The sequence below is a fragment of the Rattus norvegicus genome, chromosome 2 (assembly GCF_036323735.1).
Source record: "Rattus norvegicus strain BN/NHsdMcwi chromosome 2, GRCr8, whole genome shotgun sequence".
NCBI classification, from domain to species: Eukaryota; Metazoa; Chordata; class Mammalia; order Rodentia; family Muridae; genus Rattus; species Rattus norvegicus.
Window position 1 is genome coordinate 167,123,144 of NC_086020.1, and position 19,202 is coordinate 167,142,345.

Here is a 19,202-nt window from a genome sequence, read left to right on the forward strand (position 1 = left end):
GCATATTATCAACATGAAAATCTAAACTTTAAATTTTTGGCAGAACAACAAATTAAAGAATACAGCAAAAGAGCCGCCCCTCCTCAGCCCTTGGCTTATGAGTATAGTTTTGAAAATTATAGGTCCAAGGCACGCATGTATATTTGCAAAATTTATTAACTGGACACACTTTATTTAAAAGGAATTACTTTAGTACATATTCCTGATTGAAATCATAATGAAGCTACTCTCCAGACTTCCTCCCTTCCACACCCCAGGCAGTATCTGCAAGTGTTCAGCAGAGATTGCAATAGTGAGAGCTGCAGTCAACAAGGCTTTCAAAGGGCTGCAGCTTGGCGCCATGGCTGGAGACCAGGCACTTTTTCACTTGTAGACATTAGGACCTGGGCAACTGGTCTGCGCCTCCACTTCCTTGCTTTCCCTCACTGCACCCCGATACCATCCATTTCCCAGCCCTTCCATATCCACTTTCCACCCTTGTAACCTCCCCCATGAAAAGAAAATTAAAAAAATAAAATTAAAATTAAAAAAATAGAAAAAGGAAAAAAAATAGACCGGGATGGCAAAAAGGACATTATATAAATTAGCAACCCTGACTACTGACATTGACTTTGTTTGCAATACCTGATTTGATTGATTCCTGGTACGCTTAAAAACAGCATTCCAAATTGAAGTTTCCTTTCTTAAGAGGCCTGCAACTTGAAAATCATAATTGACTTTCAAAAACAAAATGTTGTATCCAAAAGGTAGAAGAATGGCGTCTTACCACGACCTCATCAAAGGGGAGACTCAGCTGCTGTGGTTACTTACAGCATTCGGAAGTTTCTGCCTCAATGGAATTTGTGGAAGTCAGTTTGTAGTAATTAGCAAAATATTTGTCCAGTTGTAGAGACCACCCATTGTTGTCTCCTGAAATGAAAAACCCGATAGAGAAGAGGTTAAAAAAGAAACGCACCGATATATTTTGTTATCTTGGCAAAAATTGCTCCTCTGAAATAAGGCAGTGAATCTCGAAGGTAGTTTGTTAATTATCCTCAGGGACTTTCTACAGGTGTGCATTTCTGTCCCCGGTCGGAGGCCTAGGGTGGCCCCAATCTCCATGTTTATCAAGCTCTGTAGTAGCTTCCTGCAAAGTTTACCACACCTGAGCCAGCAATAGTCAGATATGCTGCAGTGCGGTACACCATTCTTCATGTCGTTTTATGTTTCCCTAAACCACCTTCATTAATTGAAAATGATTCTCGGAATGTACAGACATATCATCTTCATTCGTCTAGACTGGTTTTGGAGATGTATAGACAGGGATAGGTGGCTGTGGTGGTTTGAATAAGAACGGCTCCCAACCATTCATGCTTAGTCTCTAGTTGGTAGGTGGTTTAGTGGCCTTGTTGGAGTAGGTGTGGCCTTGTTGGAGTAGGTGTGGCCTAGTTGGAGTAGGTGTGGCCTAGTTGGGGTAGGTGTGGCCTAGTTGGAGTAGGTGTGGCCTAGTTGGAGTAGGTGTGGCTTCATTGGTAAGCAGTTTAGTGGCCTTGTTGGGGTAGGTATGGCCTTGTTAGAGGAAGAGTGTCACTGGGGGTGGTCTTTGAAGTTTCAAAAGTCTCTTTATCTTTGCCTACTGACTTCAAATCGGGATGTAAAGTCCTTAGCACTGTGCCTGTCTGCTTCCCACCACGGTGATCATAGACAAATTCTATGAAACTGTAAGAAAGCCCCTAATTAAATACTTTTATAAAAGTCGCCTTGGTCATGATGTCCCTTTATAATATTAGAAAACCAAGATGGGCAGGATGAGTATATTTAACACAAGAAGCAGCAGGCCGGAGAGGGGTCTCAATTGGAAAAGTGCGTGTGTATAGACACGACGAAGGGCCTGAGTTTAGTTTCCGGAATCCACACTAAAACACCAAAACCAAAACCAAGATTAAACAAAACAAATGGTGACATATTCTTGTAATCCCAGTGCTGGGGAAGTGAAGACAGAAAAGCTGGCTATAAGGAATAGAACCGACTCAAGAGAAGACTGTACTGCAGGCAGCAGAGCTGGAGGAAGCCACCACGGGAGTCCTTCGGAGCCCAGACTGCTCTATCAAGAGCTCCAGAGGCTGACATGGAACTGTATGCTTTGGCATTTGGCCTGTTGGTCTTTGTCTTGCTCTGGTCTGATCTTTTCCTGTCATGCACCTTCTCTGTGGAGTGGGAACAGTTATTCTGTGCCATTGTGCATTAGAACTCATCTGTAACTTTATAGAAGTTCATCTTTAAGGCATTGGCTCTAGCTTAGGAAGACTGGACTTTTAAATGATGTTGAAACCGTTAAAGCCTGTGTTAGGGTGAAGTTGGGATGGGAGCATTCTGTATTATGAGATGGCCACGGGTCTACAGGGCCTAACAGATATAATTAGGTGTCAAACTGATAAGGTGTAAACTTGTGATAGTTTATGCTGTCAACTTGACAGATCCCTCCAGCACTAAAGACACAAGCTTCTGGGCACGTTTGTGCGGGATTATTGGATTGAGTTAGTTGAGGTGGGAGGACCCCCACTAGAAGTTCACAGAGCTACTACAGAACTAGGTTAGGGCTCCAGACTGAATAAAAAGAAGTAAGCTAAGTATAATAATTTATCCCCCTTTGGGCGCTCCTTTTCTCCAGCATTGAGGACTGAATCTATTCCTGCCTAAGGGGTGAATGTTCTACTAGTCTCAACTCTATGCTTCTTGTCTATGGATGCAATATGAGGCTGCCTCAAGCCTCTGGCCACTGGGACTCCCTCCCCTTCTCTAACGAACTGTACCCTTGATGTGTGTCAGCAATAAACCTGTGTTCTGTTAGTCACATTTGCCAGGCATTTTATTGAAACAAGAAGACCCTCCTAAGACTTGAGCGTCCTCTCACTGAGTCCTCTGAAGCTGTGTTAGGAAAGGCAACCTTGGTTATATGAACAAGCAGACTGGGGTAGAGGACTAGCTTGGTGTGTGTGTGTGTGTGTGTGTGTGTGTGTGTGTGTGTGTGTGAGCGCGTGTGTGAGTCTTTGGGTTGAATCTATAGTACACATGTGTCTGTCAGGTTTTGAGGTCTGTGTGGCACTAGCATTTCCTTTTTTCTAGGCTTGGCGGTTTGTTGACTCCTTTGAAAACATTTAATTGAGTAGCACTGAAACATTTAGGAATTGAAGTTTAAGTTTATTACTATTAGACTTGAGGGAAGTATTGAAATTTATGAAGTGCTAGCAAACATTTTCAAAATAAATTCATTTTTCAGAGTACCAGTGAAAAGCATTGAGGTGTTATTATGTATTTATGAATAAAATGTGGAAATAGGTGGCTTACTGGTCTCTGCTGATATTAAGGGGCTGCTGTTTCCTCCTCTTTTTCCTCTTCTTACCCCCTCTTCTTTGCCCTTTCTTCCCCTCTCTCCTGACTCTCCCTCTTTCTTCTTTTGATGGGGTACTATAGACCAATCCAGGGACACACACACACACACACACACACACACACACACACACACAGTAGTCTGCTTGTTCTAAGAGCCAAGGCTGTTTGCCTGTCACAGCTGCAGAGGTCTCAGTGAGAGGATGACCGTGTCTTAGGAGGGTCTGCAGTCCTGACCTTTCAGGCTGCAGGGCCTTGTGAACAGTGGACTGGGGCGCTGCAGCTCACCTGGTCAGATATTCCCATTCAGAAGTGGTGTAGGGGTGGGGCTGAGGGAAGGCAGGTGACAAGACAGCTCTCTGGAACAAGGGGCTGTTTAGTAGGTGACATTTCCTTGCTGCCGAGAGTGATAGGCACGGCAGTGACTGACACAATGTTATTTGCAGCACTTCTTTAGCAGGTCCTATATTTAACTTGGTGTTTTAACAAGCGGACTATTTTAAGTTGTCACATTTTTACTATACACTGTGGAGTGACTTAGCATCATGGGCTTGGTGCCCTTTCCTGGTTATGCGTCTCGCATGACTGCCCTCTTGCCCTTCTTCTGTTTTAAGGAATGCCGCGTATGTGATTATCTTAGTTTCCTTACTGTAGCTGTGTGATAAACTATGCCAACAAAAGCTAATTAAAGAGAGAGCTTAGTTTAGCTGACAGATTACAGTCCATGGCTTTTGGGGGAAGTCATAACCACACAGGAACTTAGACATCCTTGTCACACTGCACTGAATTTGTCCATGTCACTACCGGCCAGCTCTCTTTCTATGTCTTTACAAGACCCAGAATACTTTGCTAAGGGTATGGTGTCACTCCTGTTAGTCTAGTCTAATAACCCCCTATGATCATGCCCAGAGAACTATGTATCAGACAGCTCTAAATTTTGTCCCAGTGACAATTAGCATTGGCCATTACTGCAGGCTTTGCTGCAGCAATTTTGTCAAACAAGTTCAAATGGTGCAGTTACTCAACTCTTGTTTGTTCAATCTTTCTTCTTTCTTTTCTGTTGTAAAAACGACCTCAATGGGGCTTTTGCCAAGACACCATCTTGTACCAGGTGAACTGTTGGGGGCAAGGGTGGTGTCATAGACAATATTGACCCTGTAGCAGGTGGTGCTGAAATGTATGGTCCCCATGAAACCCACCACATGCTGTCTGCCTCATAATCAGTAAAAAAAAAGTCTTAAATAGTTACACTCTTTTCATACTTCTTTATGGAGCCATGGGGATGGGTGAGCGTAGAGCCAGCCATCTGGAAAGGGATGGCAATGCCATCTATTATTGTCACGATTACCATGAGTGGTATGGGGAGAGGGGTGGAGTCCATGGATTTAGAGATGGGGAAGCCTGCAGCCCGAATAGTGGTGGGAGAACTGGATACAGATGGGCTGCTCAGTGAGATACAATAGTTAACCATGGTGTTGGTGGCCCCATGTTCATTTCACTGAGGATTCTTCCCTTTCAGCAAGAGTGACTGCCATGCTGGTGACCTTCTCAAAGGTGACATTCTGGGCAGCATGCACCATTGTGGAGGGGAACCCCTGCATGCCTTCTGATCACTTTGAACTCCTTACTGTCATTTTTAGTGACTCCTGCAGCTGAGCTGCTGTAATGATAAATCCATGATAAGCTCATGAATAAAGAGTTTTGCCTTTAAACCAACTGCTGTGTCTGGGGCAGAATCCTTGACACACTGAGTGGATGCTTGAGGTTGGAATGGAGCCACTCCTACTCTTTCTCGTTCTCATTCTTACTTCTTTTCACTCTTTTCCACCTCCCCCCACCCCCCAGGCACACACACATACAGAGAGCAGCGGGAAAAACAAAAACAGGTGAAAGTGAGGTCAGACCAGCTGCAAGGAATTTTTGACTAGCAGAAGCAGTGCAAACCTACTTATTCTTCTTGAGGTCAGAACATGTATTTTGTAGAAAGTTATTTTTTAAATAATGAAATATTCACAGAACCAAGCCTCTTGGTAATTAGTTTTTACCTTCTCTTGCTTGCCAAAGCATTTTCTCCTTCCTAGCCTTTACTTCCTCCCAGCAGAAGGCAGGCACACAGAACACGAGACATGTGGCCAGAATTGCAAAGTTGGAGTTAGCATTTTTAAGAGAACAGCTTTTTAGTATTATGTATTTCTATATTTCAACTCATATATGCTTGATATTTTAAGGATACACTGTTTTTCATACATTAGTAAGTATTGCAGGAATTTAATTTGCTGCTTTTTTGAGAGGAGATCTAGGGTAATCTACAGAGTACTTTATATTGAAAAAGGAGTTTGGGAGAATACTCACTGAATGGATGGAGTACTTACACCAGTGAAAGAAAACCCAGTCTTCTTTATGCTAACAGAGCTTGGAAATCAAGACACTTACCAAGAACATTGATTCCTTTTTACAGTTCTCATCTATTTTGCCAGTGTGGGCCCTGGGAACCTGCATTTTCTATAACCTGGCTGAGTTTTGGGTCAAGTCCTTGGGAAACAATTTGATATTAACGTATTTACAAAGTGAGTCAATCCTTTGATAATGATTGCCTTTGCAGATAGTATTCTTCTCACAGGGTCATAATGGGGAGTAAGGCTGATGCCCTGCATAACAGTCCAACAGGGGAAAAGGAAATCTCGATGTTATTACAACCTAGTCCTCCTTGAAGTTTGCAAATACTTCTACTGAAAGAAGTGTAGTAAAAAATAAAACCCCCAAACCAACCAACCAAGCAATAACAACAAAACCCAACCAGCCACCCATTGACCTGTTTCATGTCTAAATGCAGTGGACGGGAAGCATGAGCACCAACCTCCACCTCCAATGAGAGGGAACCAGACAGTCTCAAAGAGTTAAAAAGAACGAGAATGAGTTGTACAAGGAAATGAAAGAGGAACAAACTCTTGAGTGAATTCCAAGAGAATACAATCCCTTGAATGACAAAAGAAAGTCAGCATTAGGATACGAAACAAGAGGTAGAAACACCAAAGAAAAACTGAACTGTAACACTGAAGAATACTATGAGCCAAGTGAAAAAACTCAAAAGAAAAACCTCATCTGAGCTGGAGAGATAGCTCAGTGGTTAAGAGTGCATGCTGCTCTTCCAGAGGACCGGAGTTTGACTTCTAGTCAGGTGGCTTACAACCATTGGTAAATCCAGTTCTAAGGCATCCAATCTTTATAACATTCTGAAAAGAGAGGATTTTAGAATCATGAACATAGAAGAATGATGAGAATTTATTGCAAAAGGCATGAGAAAATAGTTTTAATAAAATTGTAACAGAAATTTCCCCAAATCCAGAGAAAGAATGCTCATCTAGGTACAAAAGGCGTTGAAGACACCAATGAAGCAAGATCAGAAAAGAATTTTCCCACATCATATTAGGTGAAGGACTAAATATACAGAATAAAGAAATAATGTTGAAACTTGTGAGAGGAACACAGAACCACATATAAAGTCAGGACCATCCTAATGGCAGCAGATTTCTCAAACAAAACAAAGCAAAACAAATCAAACCTTTAAAGTTAAGGGGGCTTTGAATGATGTTATTTCAAGCTCTAAAACACAAAAGCCAACCCAGACTATTATATTCAGAAAAAGTAGCCATCTTAATTGAATGCAAGAGAGAAAGTTGCCCACTAATGATAGTCTGCTATACTCAGATAGGCGCCTAACCTAATTGTCACCAGAGAGGCTTCATCTAGCAACTGATGAGACCAGATGCATAGCTCCATAGTCAAATGCTAGGTGGAGGCAGGGGAACCCTGCAGAAGAGGAGCAGGAAGAAAGGGCTCCAAGAGGCTCCAAGAGGCTGAAGTAACAAATATGGAGTCAGTATGGTTCTGAGCTAGATCCTCTACATTTACCTTAGAGCTGTGTAACTTTGTGTTCTTGTGGGACTCTCAAAAATGGGAACAGGGATGTCTCTGACTTTTTTTCTGTGCTTGAGAACCTTTTTCTCCTGCTGGTGGCCTCTTTCAGGCACCTTTTTCGATATGAGGGTTAACAAGTCTTATTAGATCTTGTTATGCCACAATCAGTTGATGTCTCTGAGAGGCCTGTTCTTTGTTTTTGATTTTTTTTAAGGAAAATGGAAGAGGAGTGGATCTTGGAGTGAGGGGAGTGAGTGGAGTGGGTGGAGAGGGACTGGGAGGAGTGGAAGAGGGAAACCATTTAGAATATAATATATGAAAGAGTTAAAAAAAAGAGATCAGGGAAGAAATGAATGAAATGGAAAGGAAAAAGACAAAACAAAGAATCAGTGGGACTAAGACTTACTTCTTTGGAAAAGACAAGTTAAGATTAACAAATCCTTAGTTAAACCTAAAGAGAAAGGGAAGATTGAAAATAATAAAATTAAATATGAAATGGGAGATGTATCTTAAAAATGTATATACCACAAATAGGAAAACCTAAAAGAAATAGACAGATTTCTAGACACATATGACACATTAAATTAATCCGAGACAATTTAAAGTGAATCTGCAAGCAGCAAGACTAGGATATGAATAAAAAATTTCACAAGCGAGAAAAGCCCAGGTCCAGATGGATTCCCTGCTGAATTCCACCAGATCTTTCCATAACTAACATATTTGCTTATCATTCTAGTCTTGACTAGAATAGGAAAGCTACCAAACTGCATTCAGTGAAACCAGTGTTATGCTGATATCCCCCTAAAGAAACAAGAAAAAGGAAGAAATGATAGACCAACCCTGTCTGATGAGCACAGATGCAAAGATTCTCAACAAAGAAATACTTGCACATTCGATTCCAGAGCACATGGAAAGGTTCTTCACCACGACCAAGTTGTTTTTAACCAATTAACAGTCTTCAAAAGATAAAATACAAATGTCCAATAAATATTTGGAAAAATTTCCACCTCACCAGCCATCAGAGAATGTACACATCAAAACTGCTTTGAGGTTCCATAGCACACACCCAGTTAGAATAGCAGTCATTAAGAAAACAAATTAACGGGTTGGGGATTTAGCTCAGTGGTAGAGCGCTTGCCTAGGAAGTGCAAGGCCCTGCGTTCGGTCCCCAGCTCCGAAAAAAAAAAAAAAACCAAAAAAAAAAAAAAAAAGAAAACAAATTAACAACAAGTGCTGGTGAGGATGTGAACAGAAGGATACATTTCTACTCTGCTGGGGAGGGGGGATGAAAAGTCATCTGTCTATTATGGAAAGTACTATGAGGTCTCTCAAATCAAGAGAGCTACCATATGCCTCAGTTACACCATCTTGGACGAGTAGCAGAAGGACCTCAAGTCAACATAACAGAGATGCTTGTACATCACTGTTTACTGCAGCACTACTCACAATCACTGAGTTATAGCACCAAGGTTAGGTGTCTATTCACAGAGGACTATATAAGGAGACGTGGTTTATGTACACACTGGAACTTTTTTAACCACAAAGGAGAAATGTGTCACGTGCAAGAAAATGAAGACACATTTTTTTTTCAGATAACATTAATGAATTAAGTCACTTGCAGAAAGACAAATATCAAGACTTTCTTTCACATTTGGTTCCTAGAATTTATATAGATACATGAAATCACACTTGTATTTTTGCTGTGAAAGTGGAAGTGAAACTGTCTAGGGAAAAAGAGTAAGGAGACAGTTGAGAAAACACAGCATGGGAGTTTGGGGAGATGTGTTCAGCACACAATATACACTGGTATGAAAATGTCCTTCTACAACACAGTTCCACCTACAATCAATATACATAAAACAATGAAACATATATTAAAAGCATATAATATATAATATAATATATATAATCTCCTGGACATCACAGGTCAGCATATAGAACACTCGAGCATACTGGAGTTTTCCCTCCAGGTGTGTGGCTTGACATCAAACCAAGGCTTACTGCTTCTGCACAATATCATAAGATAATATATGATATGCCACTAGCTTGTGAAATGAGCAAAATTCAGAATTCAATGTGATTTTTTAAACCAAATGTAAATCACTTTCACACTGTTGTAAAGTTGAAAAGTTGTAGCGAACTGTTGTACTACTTGTGTGGGCTCCTATATACTTCGGAAGTCTCCCCTACATACTTCAGAGGTTGCTTCTGGGTTCTCTGATGTTTGGATTTCTATTTAGACATGATGAGGCTGGAACCCTGAACCTTGGGTACATGGTAAGTGCTTTATAGTTTTGGAGCACCCAACTCTTAATTTTGAATAATCAAAAATTGAAAGACATATTCCCACTGGAGAGGAACCTAGAACAAAGCAGGGCGTGATGCTGTCTCATGTTAAATGGTCTGCTCCTTCATTAAGATGGTGGAGTACATCTGATCGTCTACAAAGTGTCCACCATACTGGCTGATGAGCAGGTAGGGGTTCACCAGTAAGGTCTGGACTTAGGCAAACCAGAGCGTTCTCGGTGCTCGCATAGTCATTCAACATTCAGCACACATTCATGGAAAAGAGTGGAGCATCATTTGCTAAAAAAACCTGATTATCCTTAAAAAGAGAGATGCTCCAAACTACTGGAAGGAGCCTGGGGTTGTAGAGTGCCTGAGTTCAGCTGTTTGTCAAAGCCGCTGTGTGGAGTCTCTTTGAATTTTAACAAGAACAGTAGTTTGTTGTATGGGATGAACATGCTTCTGTCTGTGGTCTTGGTGCCACCAGAGGCAAATATTTGAAGACGGCAAGGAGTGTGCCATTATCCTGGGTAGCTTTTAATGCAAACTAAGGTCACAGAAAAGAACTACCGCCCCTCACTTCTTATCTAGTAAGATGTGTTCTGAGAGGAAAACTCCGTGGGGATAGCCTAACCTGATCTTACGTATTATGTTTAAATACTTTCTCTTGATATAGGTTTCATTTTGTTGCCTACACTGGCCTCAAATGTCTGGGTTCAAGTTATCTTCCTTCTTAGTTTTTCGGGTATCTGAGACAATAGCTGGGGGCCCCTGTTACATAAACACAAACATACCGGAAGTGAAAATCGGGCCGATAATTCTAAGCCAGGGGTTCTGCCACTTATACTTTCGAAACTACTGAATATAAAACCAATTAGTTTTGAACATAAAATACATGAATATATGGTAGGCATGGTGGTGCAGGACTATAATTCTAGCTACGTAGGAGGCCAAGTTAGTGGAGACCAAGTTTAAGGCAGCATAGGATGCAGAGTGAGGTCACAGCCAGTCTGGGAAACTTAGGGGGTCAGGTCTCAAGACAAAAATAAAGGCTGGGTCATAGCTCAGTGAGAACGCTCACTCGTATTAGTCCACAAAGATCAAGTCTCAGTCCCACAGAAGATTCAAACACCCAAGCACAAATGTACATTAATACCAGAATCATGACAAATGTCACTTACCCTCCTTTCCTTTTAACATTAAAAAAGACAAACTACTAACTTTAGCGTAGGACCCAGAAATGGGAACTGACTCCTGCTCACACTGCTGGGCACAGCTGTCCTCCCGAGAGCAGCATTAAGAGGCTTATTTAAAAAGTTATGGAATATTTAGTGTTTCTGAATTTTAAATCCAGGACAAATTAACATTAAGAGTCCTTGAATATACTTCTGTTTTCTAATCCTATTAAAAATATATATCATCACCATCACACCCCAAAATAGACGCTGTTTATCTAGTTCTCATAGATTAGTAAATGCCAAGCCAGCATCAGAAATACACTCTGTGGTGTTAAAAGTTTTTCTTCTCTAAGATTCCTTGCTCTCTACCCCTTTCCTGTTTTAAGGAGCTAGACTTTCACACTTCTATTATCTGAAAAAGGATGATACAGAAGCTCAAAGGTTCACAAAGGAATTAAATTCCTGGAAATTTATTTTCAAATGCTTAAGTCTGACCTTTGACAATGACTTTGCAAGTACATTAAAGAGAAGCATTGGGATTTTCTGGTCACAAAGTAGACAACAAACCTAGGCCAGAAAAGGACAGTTTAAGGGACCCCCATTTCTGGGATCATATTTTCCCTACAGGATTCTGGAGCAGGGTGCCCTGGGATCATTGCACAATTGTTGAAGAGCCTGGCTTGACCTTGGAGCCGCAGAGTAGAAATGGCGACAAGGACTGCGGCAGGTGAGCACCAACAGGACCACAAAAGTTCTCTAGGGGCACAGCTGTCTCAGTGACAATGAAATGTTTCCCTTCATCCCTGGAGGGCTGAGGATGTCGGCGAAGGAGGCTGGTGTGATGGTGTCTGTGACAGGGTAGTGACTATTCAGAGGTGTTTATGGCAGAGGACCAGATTGATTCTTGCATATCTTGGGGGAGGGGTCTGTGGTTTCCCATGATGACAGCCAGTCAGACCTCTGTCCCTGTGGACTCCGGTAGAGTATCTTGGCACCACAGAGATTCATGAGCTCAGCTGGAGTCCCAGTAGAGGGGAAACGGATGAGACTTTTAAGTGGTTTCTGTCTCTCGGAAGGGTGGAAGCTTGTACAACCTTTGCACAGAGAAAGGTTTGCATGAATAAAGATTATTATTCGTTTGGGAATGTGAGCCGACTTTCCCAGTTCATGCATAGTACAGGCTTCAGCTTCCCCACTTGAGAGGTACCGAAAAAGTTCCTTTCTCAAAGATCGTCAAGAGGATTAAGTGAGGCAAAATACAGACTTAGAATCGCATTTTATATTTAGTAACTATGGCAAAAACGTCAACTCATTCTTGCCATTTTAAATTTGGAGGTATAGCGAATTTCTCATGTATTACTTTTCTAAGAAGAAACCTAAAATACTTTCCTTTGAAAAAATTTTAAAATGTTTTATGTATCATGCAAGGGGAGGCTCCATCATCCAATTTAAATTGTATGGGCAGGAGATTTGTTTGAAGGCACATTCACATATGATTATCATATAATGAATAACGCGTGGGTATTGTTCTTCCACCCAGGCAAAAGCAGAATGTGGGAAGCTTCTATGTTTGGATAAGTGACCCTCAAAGGTCCACGTGCTAATAGAATCTTGGTCCTTAGCCCATGACGTTACTGAGAGGTAATGGAACTCTTAGAACTGGACTGATGGGGAATTCTAGGCCATGTGGAATGGTCCTTGAAGGGGACCCTCGCCCATTGGGTTCTTGACCATGAGCAATTTCCTGACCACATGCCTCTGCCATTACATTCTACCTTGCTGTAGGCTAAAAGCAATAAGGGCCAAGTGATCATGAACTGAAACCCCCCAAGCTCTGGTCCCAAACGAGTCACTTTCTGTTAGCAGACTGATTATCTAAAGTGTGTGTTAGAGTGATGAGAAGCGATCACACAAGCCAAACAGTTGGGATGGGATTCTGACGAAACTGTGTTACCAGGGGACTTACATAATCTTTCTGCATTTTTAATTTTCTTTATTTATAGAATGGATATATTCCAATATGTCTAATTACAGTGCGGATGGAATGCAAGGAGTCACATGAAGAACTTATATTGTGTCTGGCACATGAAAATACTCAGACATAGAAGATAATTTAGTTATATCTCTTATTAGATAAAATCAAGTACTGCCAAGAGAGTAAGAAGAAAGATAAGAAAGCTATTCAAATATGAGATCTCCAGAGCATAGAGATATTTCCAAATAAAGTGTGTTATTAAAAACTGATGTGTAGAGGGAGGCGGAAAGGAGAAGGAGTTGAGGTAAAATCATCCAAGAGCTTGCTGAGGTCCAAGTGTTGACTGTCACCCAAAGTTCTGTGTGTTAAAATCTTGGTTCGAATAGTGCTGCTAGTGGGGTTTTTATGTGGTGGAGCTTAGTTGGAAGTCTACAGATCCTTGGGTATGTAGCCAGGAAGAGGACTGTCATCTCTTTTTATATTTTACTTTCTGGACATGAAGTGAAGAGTTCTACTCTGCTATGTGCCTCTCTGCCCAGTCCATCAGTCATGGACCAGAACCCGGGAGCTGTGCTAGGACTGGTATGTGAACCATTTTTGAGTCAAAGTAAACCTCTCCTCTTTGTAGCTTAGTAATGACTTTTCTTAGGAACTGGTTATAGGGCCAGGAAGCTAACACACAACTACAATAGAAGTTCCATAAACAATCATCCCTTTGTGTGGAGCTTCCCCGGGAAACACAGTGCAGTTTTCTCTCTGGTGTCAAAGCTGACTTCTGCTTACCGATAACTTGTTACTTCACTTTTGTGTGTATGCTTGTGAGCAGGAAGGAAGAGAATTCACAAGTGAACTCACAAAGATCTGTTGTACTACATATTAATTTTTGCATGCGTGTGCCCAGTAATGTTATGCTGCTAACCTTTCTGGCTGGGGACAGCTGGCTATCCAGGGCCCAGACAGTTCTCAGAGAGAACAAAGAACACAGCTGTGAGAAAGGCTCACGACCGTCTAATAATGAGAAGTATACTTTGCCCAATTACGTGTGGAACAACCAGTCTGGAGCCAAAGTTGCTCATCTATTTGGTCCACGGATAAAGGAGACAACTTTCTCTGCCTGAAACATCCAAGCCTAGGTACAAGGAGACCAGAGACCACCTGGTAGGCCTTGTGGAGTCCTTTGAAGTTATCCAACCTTAGCTTGTTCAGTTTGCTTTTCCTTTCCAATGGAGCTCTCATCAAAGACTCTGGTCTAAGGCTTTCCCTTTCTCCTGTCTGTCCCCTAATCACCTTGATGTCTTTCCTGGGTGCTCTGTGTGGGGACCTCTGCTTCTTGTTTCTATGAATGTAAGGAATATTCTTCTTTATTCCTAGCCTGTGCCTCCCTTGTGGCTATGTATGACTAATCATCTCATAAAACAATGTAGAGTATCCAGAAAAAAGTTTCTCAAGTATAGGGCAGCTATGCATGAAGAGAACTTATCTTCAGAGAGATTATGCCATGTGCAGTAAGGTATACAGTTGACTCATTGGAAATAGTGTCTAGACTACAGATTGTGTTCATCTGGACTGGGATTCAGTTCCACAGAAGGACTATCTTTTCCACTTTGTGTCTCCTGCTTTGATTGCTGTAGTAAATTTCTGCAGTTTGATGGCTTGAAACAATAGAAATGTAATATCTCATGGTTTTAGAGGCCAACGTCTAAATTCATGGTGCTAGCAGGGTTACTCAGTCTCCCCAGCCTCTAGATTTTCTCATGCCCCTTTGGGCTGTGACTTATTTTTGATGTGCTGGCAAAACTCTAGCCTTTGCCTCTTTCTGCCCATGGCTACTATACTTCTCTAGTCATTTTCTCTTTTTTGCAAGGGCGCTCTTATTGGCTTAGGGTTCTAGCCTAATGATTAAATCTGAGCATGGTCTTGATCCTTGTCTTTATTGTCTTTTCAGAGACTGCCTCTGTGTAAGGTCACATTCTTAGGTTCCAGGAGGACAGACAATTTTGTTGGATACTGTCTCCCTACTGTACACCATTACAGATATATTGGAAGAGTTTTCATCCCATTTCTTCTATGGCTTACAGAAATGCTAGCGTGGAAACACACCAAAAATGCCTTCATTCCCTTTCCGTGGATGGCTGAATGGCTGTAGAGGTGTAGACAAGGCAAGTGATGTTCAAAGAGCAAATCTAGCAAGGACAGGCATGATGATTTTGGCCTGGAGAAGAACTGGTCTCCACAGTGGAGGGAGCAGCCTATCTTGGAATGAGATGGTGTAGCTGAAGTGGGAGGGTAGTGCTTAGTGTATTGGCTCAGCTTGTAAAACATGAGGAAATGTTGGAAATGCAGAGCTCTTTCAAGTGGAAATGTAGTTGTGGTGAATTGATCACACACACACACACAGACACATACATACACACACACATAGACACATATATACATACATCATATACATATACATACATACCTATATACAAATATGAGATTTGATACACACACACACACACACACACACACACACACACACACACTTGCCATGTGGGCCTTGCATGTGTTAGGCAACTGATAGGTATTTGATGCTATTTTAACTTTAAACATGTACTACTGATTTGGCACGCTGTTTGAAATGAACATAACATGATTTCTACATGAGAACCATCAACGAGAACCATCAACATTTTGTAATTAAATTCCTTTGGTGTTTACCCAGGCATGACCTCCCAAATGTCTGATCCTCCTGTCTCAAAAAAGGAAAGGTTTCCCTGCTTTGCAACTGACACACCAAATTCCTGCTCTGATGACTTTGGAAGTTTGCTTGGCTTGTACTCAGAATGTGTTTATAAAAAGTCTCAGGAGAGATGAAACTGTATTAAGTGGCACATGGTAAAAAGTACAGAAACTATATGGAAACCATGTTAAATACGTGAACTTGGAGAAGCATGTTTTTCTATCTGAATAAATAAATTATGTTTACTTGTAATTAGACATTAATTATATAATTAGACAATAATTGTCTAAGTACATTACATATGTAATATCCATATTCCTTAAATGTTTAGAAAGATGGGATTCTTTTCCATCTTTAACCTCAACTAAAAGGTTATAAATGTATTATTATTATTATTATTATTATTATTATTATTATTGGCTTGAATCATGCCCATGAAAATGTTCAATGGTTTAATGTTTTAATAATTTTTGTATCAGGCGCTTTATTCTTGAGACTTGGTTATTGTTTTTGTTACTCTTTTTATTGTTGGGATGAAATTCCTGATAAAAATAGCCTAAAGAAGGGAGAGTGCATTTTGTCTCACAGTTCAAGGGAGTGACTCATGGCTTGGGTGTCATGGCAGAAGACTGAAGGCGCTGGTCACCTTGCATCTACGGTGAGAAAGCAGACAAAGATGAACATTGGTGCTTAGTTTCCTTTCTCCATTGTATTCAGTTTGAGGCCCCAGTCCATGTTACGGTATCCACACAGTTGGGGTATATCATCCTCCCTCAGTTAGCTCAGTCAAGAAGCTGCCTCACAGATGTGTCTAGAAATTGCCCTCTTGGTGATACTAGATTCTTTCAGGTTGACAATCAGGATAAACCACTGCAAATCTATCTCTTGTAAGCTTGACACACAAATATAACACTTTGAAGCCACTCCTGCTTTTTGTACTCATAGGTTCATGAAAAAATACATCTAGTCCAATTACAAAAGTCTCCCACAGTTTTTAAACAGTTCCAACATGGTTTAAAAGACCAAATTCCAAGTCTTGTCTGAGACTCAAGACAATCTCTTAGCTATGACCTCCTATTATAAAAAACGAACAACAATGCACACATTTAATATGCAGTGGTACAGACTAAACATTTCCATTCCAACAGGGAAGAATGGGGACATGGAAAGGGAAGGTGTCGTGGTTTGTATATGCTTGGCCCAGGGAGTGGCACTACTAGGAGGTGTGGCCTTGTTAGAGTGGGTGTGTCACTGTGGGTGTGGGCTTACAACCCTCATCCTAGCTGCCTGAAAGTCAGTCTTCACTAGCAGCCTTCAGATGAAGATGTAGAATTCTCAGCTCCTCCTGCACTAGGCCTGTCTGGATGCTGCCATGCTCCTGCCTTGATGATAATGAACTGAATCTTTGAATCTGTAAGCAGCCCCAATTAAATGTTATCTTTATAAGAGTTGCCTTGGTCATGGTGTCTGTTCACAGCAGTAAAACCCTAACTAAGACAGAAGGGCAAACCAAATTAGATCAAAACCCAGGAGGCAAAACTTCAACTCCTGCAACTTACTCTTTGGCAACTAGGACTTTTGACCAAATCACCTGGGCTCCAAAGGGGTTTATTAGCCCTGTCTCTCCAGCCACCTGCAGCATACATATTCTTTCTTGTGCTGGCTCTACTCTCTGCCTGTAGCTTTTCTTGGTAGCATCTCCAACATCCTGGAGTCTCTGCTGCAATGTAGGCTTTACCTTTCCAGCTTCATGCGACTACTTTTCAGAGTCTCCTTACAGGGATTCCAACCCTGGCTCATGTTGGATGGCTGGGTCCACTTTTAGGATCTTGCTGCAAGCCTACATGACTCCTTATTCTTGCAGCTGTCATGCCTATAAAATCAGTACCACACAGATGCTGCTGCCAAATTCTGCTGCCAGCTCCAGGTGTAGTCTGGCTCCCTTCAACTATAGCTGTAGCCATGGCTGCTGACTCTGAGGTAATTCTTTTTTAGGGGATTATTTTGGAACAAAGAATTAAGTATTCTTAGTTTATGCTCTCTCCTTCCAGATTTGTGTTTTACAAGTTGGAAGCTTTACTGGGTAGGATCTTGTCCAGGGCACATTTCCCATTTTTCCATTGCAGAACATGATGTTTATCTTGTTTGGTGCCAATCAATTTACATACTAAAGTGCATCTGCTATACTTTGTCCATAGCCTCAAATGTGCTGACACTCCTTTCCTTGACAGATTCAGTTTCTGTGTCTTTCTTCTCTCTTTCCCTGTAGATTTGGGCAAGGGAGTGAGGAGTAGTCATGCCACAGCCTGATCTGATCCTTTGCTCACCCAAAAGTCCATTACTGTGGAGTTCAGCAGAGCTCTGAGTGTTTTTATCATAGAGGTTTGAGAAGAGTTAAGACTGGGACACAGGCAGAATGAAGTCAAAATCTCTTCCAAAACTACTTCTAACCTTGTCCTTTTGAAAAACTTAGGAACTGGGTCTCCACTGTTCGCCTTACCCTTGGCATTCTGGTCTCTTAGCCTCCCATCAGATTGGCCCCTCAAGATCTGCTCACAGTGGTCCATGACTTCCTAACCCTGCACTTGCACACTGTTCTGCATTCCTCCACAAAACTTTTTAAAGCCTATAAACCACGGGTCATGTTAATCACAGCAAAGATGCCACTTCCTGGCACCTATTTTCTGTATTAGTTACTTTTAAAAAAGTAGAGAGAGAGAGAGAGAGAGAGAGAGAGAGAGAGAGAGAGAGAGAGAGTGTGTGTGTGTATGTGCCCAGAAGGAAAAGCAGATCTCCTGAAGCTGGAATTACAGGCCGTTGTTAGACTCCTGGTGTAGGAGCTAGGATCAAACTCTGGTCCTCTGGAAGACAGAGCAAGTGCTCTCAATTGTTAAGCCAATCTCGATAGAGCCTGTATTAGTTATCGTTAAAGTTCATTGCTATGACAACATGTCTAACAAAAGGGGCTTAAAGAAGGAAGGGTTTCTTTTGGGTCACAATTTGAGGGTATAATCCAACTTGATGTGACAGGAATCACAGCAGGGGTCTGAGCAGCGGGGTCATGTTGTACTTATGTTCAGGGAAGAGAGAGATCGGCACTCGCGCACACCTCACTCCCTGCTTATTCAGTCGGAGCTTCAGACATGAAAAGGTAATTTACATGTTTAGGATGGGTGATCTCTCCTCAGTTAACCCCATCTAGAAACTCTCTCATAGGTGTTCCCAGATGTTTGTCTCCCAGATGATTCTGGATCCTGTCAAACAGGCAATTTTAGTCAGTCATTACAATTACAGACCAAGCTGGATCCCATCTCACTGAGACCTGCCTGCCTCTGCCTCCTGAATGCAGGAATTTTACATGATATATATGCATGTGCATAATAATATATATTATTTTGCACAGTTGGAAATATATCTAATATGGCTTCATCAAATATGCATGGAGTTTATATATTCCAAAAAGACCAAATTTCTGGTTTAATTTAATTAGCATTAGCAAGAATTTAAATATGGACATCTTAAAAATGAGCAGCCTTGGGAGCCTAAATTATCCAGATACCCGAAAAAGAAGAAAAAGAAAAAAAAAAGCCACAGCCAGCCAAGGAAATTAGAACAACGGGAGTCAGAAATAACTCAAGTTCCTAGTTTTCTCACCTGACTGTACAGATGGTAACGAAATTCCACTGCACTTCCTGAGCATCCCTGTCTACTCCAGCCCGGACAGATAGCAGCAATACATACTGGGACGGCTCAG

General features: G+C 41.5%; 1 protein-coding gene across 4 annotated transcripts in view; it reads right to left on the reverse strand.

Annotated features, from left to right (window-relative positions):
* The window catches only part of Rxfp1 (relaxin family peptide receptor 1), a 121,203-nt gene that overhangs the window by 52,730 nt on the left and 49,271 nt on the right, over positions 1–19,202 (reverse strand). For all 4 annotated transcript variants that reach the window (XM_006232508.5, XM_039102022.2, XM_039102024.2 and 1 more), the window contains exon 3: positions 811–909. In XM_006232508.5, coding sequence (XP_006232570.1) covers positions 811–909 — 99 coding nt within the window. The remainder of the gene's footprint in view (positions 1–810; positions 910–19,202) is intronic.